The sequence below is a fragment of the Protobothrops mucrosquamatus genome, unplaced genomic scaffold, assembly GCF_001527695.2.
Source record: "Protobothrops mucrosquamatus isolate PMUCROS unplaced genomic scaffold, P.Mucros_1.0 scaffold1345, whole genome shotgun sequence".
Taxonomy (NCBI): Eukaryota; Metazoa; Chordata; class Lepidosauria; order Squamata; family Viperidae; genus Protobothrops; species Protobothrops mucrosquamatus.
Genome location: NW_015387541.1, coordinates 174,488 through 190,142, shown reverse-complemented (window position 1 = coordinate 190,142; position 15,655 = coordinate 174,488). Strand labels below are relative to the sequence as shown.

Genomic DNA, 15,655 nt, shown 5'->3' with positions numbered 1-15,655 from the left:
TTGATCCTCAGTCCCAATTTTGCAAATTACTGTTCACCTTTGCATCTCACTAACCTAAATTCTTGTTTAATGATGGGAATTATTAACAGAGCTGACCAAACTAATCAAATTAATGCATTTATCCAATGTATTTAACATGGGTCCAATAGTAACTAAAAATGCTTGATCCATACATACTTATTTCTTAAGCAATCCACCTACTTGAGCAGCATCCATTTCATTCAGCATCACAACAGAAGAACAGTTGTAATCAAACACAAGCCTCCAGAAATCAGCTCCAGTGTTGGGCAACGGATGCTGAGTAACTATAAAGGCAGCAGGTTGCTTGTGGCTCTAAAGGAAGAAAAAAACAATGGAGTAGAAGGATTCACATTAGTGACAAAAACCTGTTATTGTTTATTGAGAAGCATATTACACTAGGGAGCCTAAGGATAGCAAACAGATTAACATAAACAGATTATACAAATCACACCACATACTCTGTTTTTGCCACCCCATTGTATAGAAAACAGCCTGCATAATAAGGTTTTATTTCATTAGGGAAGAAGCATAGGAACAAGAATTATTCCGTTTGCATAACAATTAGAATAAATGACTCAACGTGCCAGCTGGAAACAAGACTTTTCCTAAGGAAATCTACAATGGGAAAGCTGGAATCTGATAAATTAAGTTGACACAACAAGTTCTGCTACCCTCAACCTAAACAACTATTTCTTCCTTTTCAAGGGATTAGCTTCATACTACTGGTACCCAAAAAAATCTCCAAAAGTTGGGATGTATCAATTATGTTTCAGACATATTTTCCCTTAGCATTTATTTTGGGTAGATGTTAATGCTTAGGTGGGAAATCAAGCTGGGAATTTCAGAGCTGCTGGCTAGATAGGAGAATAAAACAAAAACAAGAAGCAGAAGGCAAATGGAAAACTACTGCCATAATATTGCCAAGAAAACTGAATGGATGCACTCACAAGAGTTGAGTCAACTCAAACTCATATTTACATTTAATTTAGTTAATTGTATTAGTGATTGATAGAAGCAGCACATTTATCCTAAAGGAAGTTGAGTCTGAATTTCAGATAATTTTATCTCTTAGACAGAAAATCCTAGAAAAAGTACATTAATTGGTGGGCCTCACTGCTGGTGGGATTATCTTACATGAATAATATTGGCTGTATCCAAACAGGATAGAAATTTCCACTGTACCCATATATAAACAGGAGTTAAGGAAGATTGACCCAATTATAGGCCCAAAAATAGTATCAATATACAGTGAGTAAATTTAAAACTCTTTAGCTAATTCTGAAACATTACAATTGAAAAAAAAAAGCTTTACTTGTAATGGTATTTATCCTGCCTGGGGATGATTTTAAAGAAAAGAAGACTATGTTTTAAAATAATGTAATATTTTTGTTTATTTAAGGGACAGAATAAGACTTGGAGATATAGCTATGTATGACTGATTGGTTTTTTTTAAAGTTTTTTTTTTACAATTAGAGATTTTATAGCAATGAAATCATCATGTTGGTGTGTCCTGAATATATGATACAACATATATGGCTACAGAGTTAGGCACTTATAAATGCAAGCCACATCTGAAATCAAGGTAGGTCAGAAAGAAGGCACGTAGCATGAGAAACACTTCAGCATTTACTGTGGAATTTGTTTCTATGTGGAATATTTGTAAAGATAAACAAAAACAAAAACACCCCCAACAGTTTTATTGCTGGCAGCTGCTCAAAGTTAGACACAGAAGATTTGTTTAAAAAAAACAGCTTTTGCTTAGTGAAGCAGTAAAGGCCCTGTGCACTCAATGGTTAGATAACAGATGCATGCATACTTGCTATCACAATGCCTGTGAGTCACTCTGACAAGATTACATGCTGCAGCTGAAGGTATTTATTTATTTAAATTGTGAAACATGCGAAGCTTAGATTTTATAGCAAAAGTGCTCATTTGTAATCGTAACTGAGTGTATGTTAAATAACAAAGAAGAGAAAGAAGGAAAAATATGGGATTACATTTTGGATTTATTTCTTTCAAAGTCAGATTCAAAGATTTATACTGTAACAATTGTAACACAAACAGCTGACTACAGACACTGAATCTAGAATAAATATATATTATACAAAAAAATACATATCAGAGTCATTCCCCATCCCTTATGATGTGTCATTTTGTAGTTAGCTTATGGGAGATATCATAAGTTAACTACATATCATGCTCTTAAAAGTGATCGTTCATAGAATGAAAGGAATATTACACTGAAACAGGTCATTATCAGCTAAAATTGATAGAATCTGATTGTTTTCATTTAAATTCATTTTTACATATGCAGTCATAAAGTCAATCCTTACCCAATTTCTAAATTTTCACTTTGAAAAAAGCTTGATAATTCTTTCATATTTTATTTTGTAATTTTGATCTCAAATTCCCTTCCAGCAATGGCAATCACTCTTTGTCAGCCCAACTGATCCAACAGCATAAAAGTGAGATGCAATGTATTTATACCTTTTTCAGTTCTTTGGAAGAAGCAGGGATACAAATGTGATAGAAAGATAATAGTGCTCCAAGTTATTCAGTTTTATTTCATTTCACTTTTTTTTTAAAAAAAGAGCTTTACTTACATCCATGAGTGCAGCATTAATATAGTTGCTTGATTCTCCATCAACAGAAATAAGAAAGGGGAGGCACCGATCCAAAGGAAGTACATCCATGCAGCGATTCTTATCATGATTCCTTGGCAAAAGCCCAATGCTGCAATCTTCTGGACGTACTCGAGGAGTAACAATATTAAGGGTCTGTATTTGGAGCAAAACCAGGGATTGATTAATATTAAACTTGCTAAATATGTGACTTTATGTTCTACTCGTCTTGTCCACTCACCGAGTGTTTGCTGAAAATGCTGCCCAAGAAGGAGTCCCAATTGGAATCAACTAGATCTGGAGCCCCAGTACAATTGATTTTCTTCCCATTATGATCTTTGTCCTCTCTCATCATTTTAAATAATAATTTAGAAACTTATTTTTATAAGCTAGCATTTCCTTCCTGAATTGTATGTGTTATCAGGTATCAGTGGTTGTTTTAACAATGTGACATAAGGTTTTATTGTTATTTATTTTTGTTTCTATTAAATAATAATTTTATTATTACTGAGTTGTGATGGTGCAGTGGTTAGAATGCAGTATTGCAGGCTAGCTCTGCCAACTGCCAGAAATTCGATCCTGATCGGCTCAAGGTTGATTTAGCTTTTCATTCTTCTGAGGCTGGTAAAATGAGGACCCAGATTTTGGGGGGCAATATGCTGACTCTGTAAAGCACTTAGAGAGAGCTGTAAAGCACTGTGAAGCAGTATATAAGTCTAATTGCTATTGCTATTACCACTTAAAGTTGTATATTGCATCAGGCCATCTTTTCTGAAAATATATGGGTTCAAATATGAAAAACAAATACTGTATTCTTTTCAACAGTAGGTAGACTAAATTTTGAAGTCCTTTCAAAATGTAAACCTGCCATACAAAATGGAAATCTGCCATACAAGTCTATAGGAAGGAGGGAATCCAGAACTTTTCTAATGGCTGATGATTTCAATAATCAAAACTGGAACTATAAAATACAGATTTTTGAATAATTTTCTTTGCAGACAATACAAGTTGTTAAATAACATGGTCAAGAAAATTGCATCTAGTATATAACATCAAACTATCAGTTTTGATCATCTAAGGATTCTTTCTTCTGGCCACGATAAAATTCTTACCTCCAATCTTCAAGTGGCAGAAAGTATGCCCTTTTCTCCTCAGTAACAAGGCCAGGGAGTTGTACTACCCTACAGATTTATTACATGACAAGTTAAGAAAAGTGATTTGCTTTGTTTCTACTCCCTACAAATGTCACCAGCTATCAGGGAAAAAAAGCATTCATTAATCACTCTCCCTAACCTGGGCAGGGTCTAGAAGAGTTAAGAATGTTATGTGATATGAGAGATTTGAAGTCAAGATTTCCTATGCTATTTCTCATATATATGGAAGCTAGATGCTGGGAAAGTCTTTTTGGGTGGCGATTCTTTCTCTTTTTCTGAATTCTGGATTCCTGCAATATAGCTCAGAGAGCACCAAGACATGTATCTCTACTCCCAGTCCTCAGCAGCTGATTCATACTTCTCCCAGAATGAATGATAAAGGATCATAAGTAGAGTTGTAATGTGGGATTGATATGCCTCTAAAGAATTCCAACTAGGAAGATTATTTTGTAGTCCTGGATCTCAGGTCTTGCATCCTTCTTATGGTCATTCTATGCTTGTTCTTTCATTTCAGCTTGTCCTTCCCCTGTGGGTGAAATGTACCAGGACAGCTCACATAGATAGCTGGACCAGCCTTTTCTTTGCAAATTGTAGCCAAGTGTCAGGTTGGCTTTGATGTGCTCTTGGTAATCTCATTCCAGCAAACAAACCTCAGTGACAATTCCCAGGGATGGAGATTTCCCCTTCCATGGAAACAATTTACTCATTCCTTTGTGGGAAGAAATCAGCAGATCTGAGCTTACCCCAAACTGGATGAGTTCTTAGAGTTATAAGAAAGATGAGTTCAGATGAATTGGACTGATCCAGCCAGATATCTTAGGGCTGAGGCAGATTAATAAAAACCCATTGATGCTGATAGTTCCATAGCTGCAAAACAGCCAATTGGTAGGTCAGTGATTCTTTGTGGCTCACAATTATTTTTATCAGTATGGCACTTCACTTCTACATGTTGTGTAGGCCTGGATTAAAGCAAAGTCTTTTAATGAATAAGTATGCGACTATGATATTTTACATCCTATTGACCTATTAATATGATGTTTACAGGAATGCATGTCAAAATGATGTTTACAGGAATACATGTCAAATTAGATTGTAGATTCTGGCTATGGGCTTTTCTCTGCAGCTGAGATGAAGTAGTAGCCATTCATCCTTATGTCAGTAGAAAACCCTATAGTAACATTTGTTAGTTCTATTCAAGTCCTTATCCTAATTCTGCTGCTTCTGGTGGTATCTTATAATGCCTTTGAAGGGCATGCTAAGTAATGTGATTGGCTGTTTTCTCCAGGTTTTCTTCTTTTCTCTTGCTGGAAATGGCTGATAATAACCCTTTAAGGAAGGCCAAGCCAGGAAATGGACTCCTCAAGAATGGTAAGAATTTTATTGATACAGGCTGTAACAAAAAACATATTGAAAGCTTGTCTGCACTTTCACTTCCCTCTTTGAGTTTCTAGTGTTTTCTTCATTTCCCAGGCTTCAAACATAATTTATGTTTCCACATAGTCTTTGCAAGGCCACCTCTGTGGCTTTTCACACCTCCAAGAATACATTCATCAGTATAATGCAATGTATAACACAATATGTAAAGAGAATAGTGTCTGATGACTAGAAGCTCCTGAGCCTTTTCTCTGACAAAAAAGGGACCTGAGAAGAGCACAGGTTCGCAGAGTCAATCACATGCAATCTTTGTGCAAATGTATAAAAATATGGTAAATGAGCATGACTTTGGCACTGTTATACAATTGCACAAGTCCACTTTATATGGCAGCAGAAGCAATAGAAGCTCCCATTGCTGTTTCTGCACTCAGAGTAAAATCACATGAATGAAATATCAGAACCCTCCACTATTTTGCAGAAGTGGGAGATCTATCTTCTATGCTTCTGCAAAGTCAAGAATCAGAATAATTGAGGTGGGAGTCTGGGAATTAAAGAAGAAGGCATGCCTGTATCAGCCTGAAATGTCTAATATGTGTCCAGCTAAATCCAAACTCTACAAGTCACCCAGCATGAGCAGTGACATGTCGGATTTTTTACATCATGCAACTGCCACATGTTGCAACTGCATTTCAGGGGGAAAATACTTCCATTATGGGTACAGTTAAGGACAATTTAAGCCTGTCTCACCATTGGCTGGGGAGAAGATGAAGACAACTTCATGGCAACATGGTAGAAAAAGATGTTCCCATTTTTATACAGTAGTTAAATACAACTGACAATCTGTAGCTGTTTCAGCTGAAAAATGAGTGCATTTGGTGCCTTCAATAATTCTTAACTTGTCATATAATCTTTCATTTATGAAATTATACAGCCATTAATAGATTAATGTCCGCACATATCATGAAATTTATCAGTCTAGCACTATATTGAGTAGCATTAATTCAGTCTTTTATCTAGAGAAATGAGGATAATCCAAATGTTGAAATCAGAAAGCGACTTCATCTTGACAAAACATGTGATATTTAAATCTATGATCTCAGCAAGAACTGATGCATGTTATAACCAGATTTAAGTTTTTCCCCCTGCTCTTGAAAGCTTTTATGCTAGAATACATACCATTAAATCCTTTTGATGGAGCCCCATCAAATGTATAATCTTAAATCTCTTGTAATTATATTTCCTCTGCCAGGATGCACATGGTAAACTACATCATGCAATTGGGTAGATTGTTGGCCTCTTAATGATTCAGCAATATCTCCTTCTCACTAATTCAATAAATCAACATTCATCATGCCTGCAGTCCTAAATTGTTCCATTACTATAATTATAAACAAACCTGTGCCTATTAGTGCTACTGTAAGTATCTTTCTCTTAATCCTTGTGGTCATTCACTTAATGTTGTGTCAGTAACTGTTATGACCCCAAGTGTCATGGGCATGTCATAGGGTTGTCATAAGGAAATGATTTCAGGTATAAAAGATTGGAACTAAGGAGGGGTCGGGGCCAATGGGTCACAAGCTGTTATATGGGACTGCTTGTATGGTTGGCCCTCATTTCAATGGGATATTGAATGTAAGGATTAAATGTATGTTCTAAATTCTAATAAAACCTTTGGATCGTAAAAGTGAGAGTTTTGTGGTGTGATTGTCTCTTGTTTCTCTTTAACAAGTTTTCCCTGACAATGTGCACAAGAAATTTTTAAGGAACCAGCATCTAAATATTTTAGACAGCTTCTACATAGAAACAATCAAATCTATGCCAAACTGTGTTGTTTAAAAGGACAGTATGTACACAAATATGGTATATACATTACAAAAATAGAACATGAGTCACAATGAAGATTGTGAATGAAAAATATGTTTAAAATGGTGATAGACTGAGTAATTCAGAAGACTTACAGATCTCCAGATGGTTTGAGCTTAGTGATGGGTGACTTCTGCTTAACACAATCTGAAATGCTATTTAACAAATCAAACTCTTTCTAAAACTTCATTATTAATTATCCAAATAATTAATGTGATAACATAAGCAAAGCCAAACAATTTGGTGACAGTATATTTTGTTTACTGCCACAAGTGACATTGTTGTATTGTTATAGAACAGAGGTGTCAAGCGCTGGCCATGCCCACTCTGGCTCCGCAAAGGCAAAAAACGTCATGATACATCACGATACATCATGTGTTAAGATCAAGTTTGACACCCATGTTATAGAACTTGAATAGATTGCAAAAGTACACTAAATCTAAATGCTGCCTTAGTGCCTTGAGTGTATTTTTCCAAGAGGGAAAAGGGAATTAAGAGTGTGAACATTTGTAATGTAGTGCTGAGTCCAGGTATAAAGCCAAACCACCAAGCCTGCCCCTACTCTACAAGAATAGAAGTTTTTTTTAAAAAAAACAACATAAAAACAAAAAATAAAACTAAAAATTTAACTGGGGATTACTGACCATCTAACGATTTTAGTAGCTATTCTTCAAGGCTCCAAATCACGTATGCTTACTCCAGTCTCAGAAACAATCTCCACCCCCCCTCCAAAAAAAGCCAATCACAATCAACCAGAACATAACAAAGGACCACATGTAGTCTCAGTTAGGCAAGAGAGTGTCCCAGAATCTCTTGTGGCTGATGATATCTGCACATCACAAGTCTTTGCAGTCATGTTGGAGCAGATGAAGCCATCTTGACATCAATATCAGCCTTCTTGTACAACATGTGCAATGGGAATTCAATTTATTGTCTTCCTCATACAATGTGAACACTATGTCCCTGAGACCAGATAGTTTTCCTATCAATCAAATTTTGGTTTGGTCAAGCTAGCTTCTCCTTGCCACTTTCTTCTTTTCCCCAAAGAAAGGCACACATTGCCTCTCTACGCTGTGAAGCAGGGACAATGAGATTGCTGCTTTCCCTTCTTATCCTTTCTAGTCTCTAAAAGCATAACTGTGCTCGTGCTAACAATGCAATTGACCTGACTGCCCTACCTAACAAGGCAGTTAACCCTCTGGTCTTGCTAGCCACATAACCGGCTTTCCATTTCCCATTGATCAATTTCCCACATTCAGCTTAGGGAGCAAGAAATAATGCTTGTTCCCAAAGACTTTTTTTTACCAACGTGAATCCTGAAATACCCACCTGGTGATTAATCATTCTGGCACCATTTATTAATACCAGATAGGAGGGGAGTGTCCAGGTCTATAAATATATGTACTAAAGGCCCCTAAGCACAGACAATGATTATGAGTAGCCTCTCCTGCCATTGGTGCATCCGAGCTCCCCTTACTAAGTATATTGCTTTTACTGACATTATTTCTATTAACAAAGCTTTATCATATACTATCTAACATTTGGCATTAATTCTTTCTTTGGGATCTTAACTGTGGTGGCCACTGCCCATAATACCTTTCTTAGGCACTGGGTGGTTGATCCATACTTACTTATACTGATGAAACCTGAAACAGATTCTCACAAGCAACCATGATGCTAATCAAGGAGACCATGCCTTGCAATAAATCAGATGTCCCACATTTACACCAACAGTGTCATCACAGGCCCTAACAGCTTTACACCCAAGAGTAGTGGCACATTCATGCCACATGCTCTTTCTTTAATTAGATAAATGCTGTTATCTGTCAGCAATTTTCCTCTTATTCCATACTGGACAACTAGGCCAGAATTTATGCAAAACAATTAATAGACATAAGTTTAATATCTGGAGTCAAAACAAGGACAAAGTAATATTGGTGCATTTTAATTTCCCAAGAAACTTGATTGTAGATCTCAAGGTAGCTGTTTTGGAACAATAAAACTATATCAGCACTATAGAGTGAGAGACTGCACAACTCACATACATCAAAAAATTTTCAAGGTATTTCAAAAAGTCTTAATAAACACCTTTTAAAAATACATTACAAGTGCCAATTGTAATCTATCTTGCATAGATAGATTACTTAACCAGCTTTCTTGCACCACCTTGCCTTATCTCAGTTTAAATTCTATGTCAGTTGAACAGCTCTATGAATTAGGTGAGCTACGATTCATCAAGGCTTATGCTTTTTAATAAAATGTGTTATTCTAAAGAAGTGCTAATAGATTTTTGCTGATTTTTGGTGAGATTAACATAGCTCTCCTCCTATAATGATTAGTCTAATAGCTGTGAGAGAGTAAAATGCCCTCCCTTCTGATTTTGAAGATTCCAGACTTGGACAACTATACTGATTTAATAGCATGCTCAAGTTTTAACTCTGACAATTCAAATGCCTGCTGACTGTGAAATCCATCACTTGCAAAAAATAAGCACTCAGTGCAAGAATATGCTGCTGAGTTTCAGTTGTTAGTTCAGCATGTGGGCTGGAATGCTTAACTGACCAATTCAGGGAGGGACTGTCAAAAGAAATGCAAGACAATCCCATTTGTCAATGCGCTGCAGAGAATATGGCAGCTTTTAATTTGTTTGGGCATCAGCTAAAGATGTGATGCAATGCTGTAGAATAGTCAGGAAGGAAAGTTGCGACTTTTCTGTGTCTCTGACTTCTCATCATATTTGTGAGATTTTAAAAGCTGAATCAATGCATCTAGGAATAAACAAGGCCTCATTATTTGCCAAAAACAGGTTAAGTTCATGTACAAAAGATCAATATTTTTACTGTGGAGGACCTGGTTACTTCACACAGTAAATTCCCCACCAAGACACTCCCTTGTATTGAAGACTTACAGCTACAGGGGCTGAACCATCTACACCATCTACACATGATGTGTTGCGACGTATCGTGACTTTTTTTCCATTGCCGGCAATGGGGTGGACACAGTTTCGGTATGATGCATCTGACCCATGGACCAGCAGTTTGACACCCCTGATCTACACTCTCTTTCCTTCAGCAAATGCATCCTTGTATCTTACCGGCCAAATACAAGAACCATTGCACACTCAATCTTATTCCTTGAATATAAATTCTCACAAAACACCAGTACTCAGTCAAATACATAGTTAGCTTGTCTAAATGTTTTATAGTGAAAACTTACAGAAAGGCAATGCTCTGATTTTGTGAAGAGGAAACATGGTTACCCATGACTAGTCGACAATCACTGGCTTTTGAACTTTATAACCATCATAGATTGCATTATGAACTCTTATTTCTGGTATAGAAGAATACTTCTTTACCAAACTAAACCTCTTGTAAACAGTTTTTTAGGACCAAGGGTTGTGAATAACTGTCCTTGATTCTTGTTATGAGAAGCTTGATTATGCAGGTAGGCTCTACATAATACCTATTGAATTATTTCTTGCTTTTCCCACCCCCACCCTCCCATCTGTATTGGAAACAGTTAATTCAGGGAGCAAGAATCTAATTGATCTTCTGTGCTTGGATGAAAATTGAAGACACATTTCAGTGAGTACCCTACTTTTAAATGAGACCATATAGAAGCAATTGAAAGTGGTAATTCTTGTCCACTTCTTTCTGCTTTTTCTATGAGGGCTGATAGCATGCTTTTGTTGTGAAGAAGGGGCAGCCTACATCTGTTCACTCTTCTGATAACATTTCTATTAGTATGAGCAGATATATGTTCTTCAACAGTATGGATCACATTATCCATAATGTTTTATTCTTGACTATATATCTATATATAAACTATACTGTGCTAATTTATTCTGTGGATCTTGGCTAAAGTATACCTTTTTGGGGCTATCATATTTCTATGAAAAGAATTTAGATGGATCTTGCTACGGTAGAATCCATACTGCCTTGAAGCCCCCAACATTCATTATACTTCTGGGCTCTTTATCATAATAAACATTACAAGAACTTTTGTATCATATCACATTTTTCAGAATTTTGCCAAATTTATAATACATTTATTCCTAAATTGTTGCCATATTCACATCCCTGAATCATCTTATCAAGAAGTCTCCTTCAAAGTGAGATTTTAATGTCCAATAAAGCCTTCTTCAACTCAAACACCATTTATTTTGTAGCCCATATTCCCTTGTACACCACCTAATTGTATTGGCTGATGATTTTGATTTCCATCTAGGAGCTTCTGCAATCTGCTCCAAAATCTGAGGACAACTTCCTTGGAAATCTGCTTCCAGGCAAACTTCTTCCTGCCGAAAATAACTACAATGATTTTAACAAGAGGCTTTTGGCCACCAATGGAACTTTTGTAGCATTGGATCCAACTCCTTAAACATATGGAATACCTAACAGATGTCTGCTCTTACTACAAGAAGCTTCTGACGGGTGTTTTTCCCATTTTTATTTTCTTACATTCTTAATCCCTTCCTACTGTTCAATGTTAGAAGAATGGAGGAACAGAGATGAATGAAAGGCAGTAAATATTGTTCACTTCAGTCAAAGAAGTAAAGAAAAGCACTATTACTTCCACCCTGCCCACAATTAGGAGGAGGAATAGGGAGAAATACCTGACACCTGCAGACTAATGGAGGTGAAGGACAACATACCAAAAGGCTAGAAATGAGTATTATTTAAATATCTTTCAGCTGTCCCCCAAGGCCACGGGTAGGGAACCTTGGCTCTTTTATGACTGTGAACTTCAATATCTAGAATTCCTGAACCAGCCAATACCCCTGTCCAAAGCCATAAAAAGACTGACTCTTTTAACAGACTAAGTTCTGGTGGAGAGCTATGAGTATATACAGTACATGTCTATTAGCAATAATATTTTTGTACTGCAATAGGCAATCAATTGTGTTAAACATAGGGAAAAGCTGTGATATACCATCAGACCCTGGCATGGAGCCTGACAAGTACTATAAATATGGAGCAGGTGGGGGCTTTTAATCACATTTTCTCTGAGTCACAGAATTGTAACTTTTCAGTAATGCAATATGAAAGTAAAGCAATATGAGCATAACTCAGAACATTGATCAAAGCAAACACTTAAGACAAACCAGAACTAAAAATCAAGAAATAACTAATCTCAATGCTTAATCTATAACCTTGCAGGAGTATAACTCTGATATCTAAGTATGGTTTACAATTTTGTAATAATGATGGAAAAATCTATCATGCATGTTCAGAAACAGTCACGTTTCCTACCTATATTTTCAGGATTGAGTTTTGCCATTTTAGTCATGTGACTAGGAAGTTTCATCTCAAATTTAGTTTCTTATCTGTCATTTGTTTCTCAATATTTAAAATCATATATTTTAAACAGGAAAGGATTAGTCACACAAGCTAAAACAGGCATGTCTAAAGATGGATAAGACACTTAAGGCTCATCCACAATTAACTTGGAAATAACCTGACCTATTTCCTTTGGCTTCTCTTTTTTCCAGACAATATGAACTGGATAATTGTGTATGTCAATTATTTGACAAAGATCACATGCTTCTAGACATAAGCTTTCCTAGCCAGGCATTTTGTAATCATTTTCTATAGAGATAGGAAATGAAATGAAAGGCTTACTTGTACATTTGAATCTATCTATGAAATCTCTACTTATCAAATCCCTGGTTATTACATTATTTATATGATTAATTTTGAAGCTGCCTGACTCTATAGCACCTCTGGGCAACTTACAGATAAAAAAATAAAAAATAAGAAAAAAGACAGCTGACTGAAGATCCCAAATGCCATGAACCTGAGAGGGCAACCAGGTCTTAAGCAATTTGTAGAAAGTCAGAAAGTAAGAGAAGTATGAATATCTGGGAAGGTATCATTCTACAGATGAGGGCCCATCAGTGAGAGTCATCACTCTCCTTTCTAGGTCCCATAAGATGAAACTGCATAGTTGATGGCAACTGGAATGTGCCCACTATAGATGACTTGTGCAATGGAAACATATGGAGGCAGGCAGTCCCTCAAGTAACCAGAACCTAGGGCTTTAATTTGCATTTAGAAACCAGTTGGTAGTCAGTGCAGCTTGCAAATCTGCAGGGAAATGTGCATATAATGCAACACATCTATCACTGCACATGCCACAACATTCTTAACCAGCAGTAGCTTCCAAGTGGTTTTCAAGCACACTTGGACACTTTCATGTGAACATTGTTGCAAATGATACCTTTGTATACAGAGCAGAGACTTTCTCAAATGAAGAGATAAATAGAATATCCCAAGAAAAGTTACTAGAAGAAGGATGGCTCTTGTCCACAAACACTATTTGGGCCAAGAGAATCCTGAATTAACTTGAGTACTTTTTCCAGAGGCAGACTATCAAGGACTTCTGGACTCCTGGATGTCAAATTCATGTGAGGGGGAAAAGTCTTTCCTGGATGGACTATAACCTGAAAAGGATTTTGGAGTTTATAGGATTCACTTCTTCCTTGAGAAAATCCTGAATAATCCTTAAAATCCCTTGTAATCTTTATAAAATCTATTTCAACCCAGGCACATTAGTCATAATTTTCTATGACTCAGGACATATAAAGCACATTATTTATCCATTACCTTACCTGGAATTCATCTTTTATCTGACTGGAATTTGTCTGTGGATCCAATCTGCTGATGTTGTAGTATATAGATCTGAATTCACAAACAGGAATGGCAGTGTTGCCACAAAGGCACGCTTCCAGAATGGCATCATGAACAAACACATACTGCTCCTACATATCAAAAAAGTTAATTGCTCATCACCATCAGGGCCTTCAGAAGCAATTGTAATGTCTTTCACTTTAATGAAACTTCCAANGCAAAAAAGCCAGAAATGGTCCATCTTAGTCTCCCAATTTAATTCTTTACTCTTTGTCAGAAAAAGAAATTTGGATATAAAAATATTTCGCAGTTGCGACTTGAGCCTGCTCTATGCCCCTAGTTGGGGGCGGCAAGGCAAGAGATATTGTAAAAAGAGTAAACTGCAGTATGGCAGTTGAAAAATGTCAAGGTGTTCATAATCAGACCAATCTGTCTGAACTCCCTATAATTACTCCCTTGACTCTGCTGGCAAAGAGGGGAAGAGAACCTGTGGCTCAGTGGCTAAATCACTGACTAGTATGTATAACTGCCCAGGTTCGAATCCCATAAAGGGTATGGCTAACTGATGAAGGCAAAAAAGCCAGAAATGCTTTCGATGGCCTAAAACTGCCATCATCGTCAGGGTATAATCAGGATGCTGGGAGAGCTTGCTTATAAATACAGTCATGTCTGCGCACGGCTTCATGCTTCTAGGAGATTACTCCTAGAAGCACGAAGCTGAAAACACCAGCCTGAAGATGACGAATGGGACTTCATCAAAACGTCGCCAAGACACTTCCAATTTTACGCGGGAGAAAACCCGAATAACCAAAGACCTACATATATAGATAGATATATATATAGATAGATAGATAGATAGATAGATAGATAGATAGATAGATAGATATAGATATAGATATAGATATAGATATAGATATAGATATAGATATAGATATAGACATAGACATAGACATAGATAGATAGATAGAGAGAGAGAGAGAGAGAGAGAGAGAGATAGATAGATAGATAGATAGATAGATAGATAGATAGATAGATAGATAGATAGATAGATAGATAGATAGATAGATAGATAGATAGACAAATTAAATCCAGAAGCAGCATACATTACTGTATTGGTGATGACTATATTATAAGAAATATCAGCATTTCAGTAGATAAAAACTATTGAAAATGAGCTTATTTTGTTTATAGCAAAAAAATAATCAGATGTATGTTTTGTGTATCCCTAAGCAATAATGGAGCTTAGAGGTATTTCATATCATGGAAAGTAATGTTACTAAATTAAGCTAATATAGTTTATTAAAATTAAGTTAGTGTGCTAAAAATATTTTGAAATATCATATATTTTCACAAGGTTATGTTTTCTTTCATTTTATTCAGTTTGCATCCATCTGAAAGTACTGAAATTTTGGTTAGGAATGGGTTGAAAAACAAGACAACAAAAAAAGGATACCTCTGTCTGCACCAAGTTAACTCTCTGGGATCGCAACTCTCTCACACAATTAAATATATCCACCACACCTTCATTTTCTGCCATGTCAAGCATGATGTCTATGGCAATAAAGCACCCTGTCCTCCCAGCACCGGCACTGAAAGAGAGATGGAAACCAGAACAAGGATTTCATCAATGAACCATGGAAAGGCATAACAGTGAGTTTGTCTGTAGACTGTGGTGAGGATATATGGTGCAAATGCAGCTGTATTTTTCTTTAGTCCCTCTTTGCTATAAAGATCTGAACTTCACTGCCTATTTTAGCTTCTCTTTGAAAAGCTGCAAAATTAAGAAGAAGGGGAAGTAAAAAAAAAGTACTGAGGGAAAGAAAGAAGACATAAAATTTAAAAAACCAAGCTTGGCTCTCGGCTTTGTCTTAAATGAAACCTGGTGCAAGTATATATCTGCAAGGCAATGAACAATAAATAGGAAGGAGGAAAGAGAGATGAGCTCCATTATTTGAAATAGTCATCCTTTCACTTTCTTTGTTTTAAACAAGTT

The 15,655-nt window shown here is 36.3% G+C and overlaps 1 protein-coding gene across 1 annotated transcript in view; it reads right to left on the bottom strand.

Annotated features, from left to right (window-relative positions):
- Window positions 1–15,655, bottom strand: part of LOC107292458 (receptor-type tyrosine-protein phosphatase T-like) — a gene marked incomplete at its 5' end in the record, with an annotated part of 181,919 nt that overhangs the window by 11,257 nt on the left and 155,007 nt on the right. The window contains 4 exon segments of the mRNA XM_015821547.1: window positions 202–333; window positions 2,625–2,798; window positions 13,644–13,793; window positions 15,116–15,322. Of these exon segments, the coding sequence (XP_015677033.1) occupies window positions 202–333; window positions 2,625–2,798; window positions 13,644–13,793; window positions 15,116–15,322 (663 nt within the window).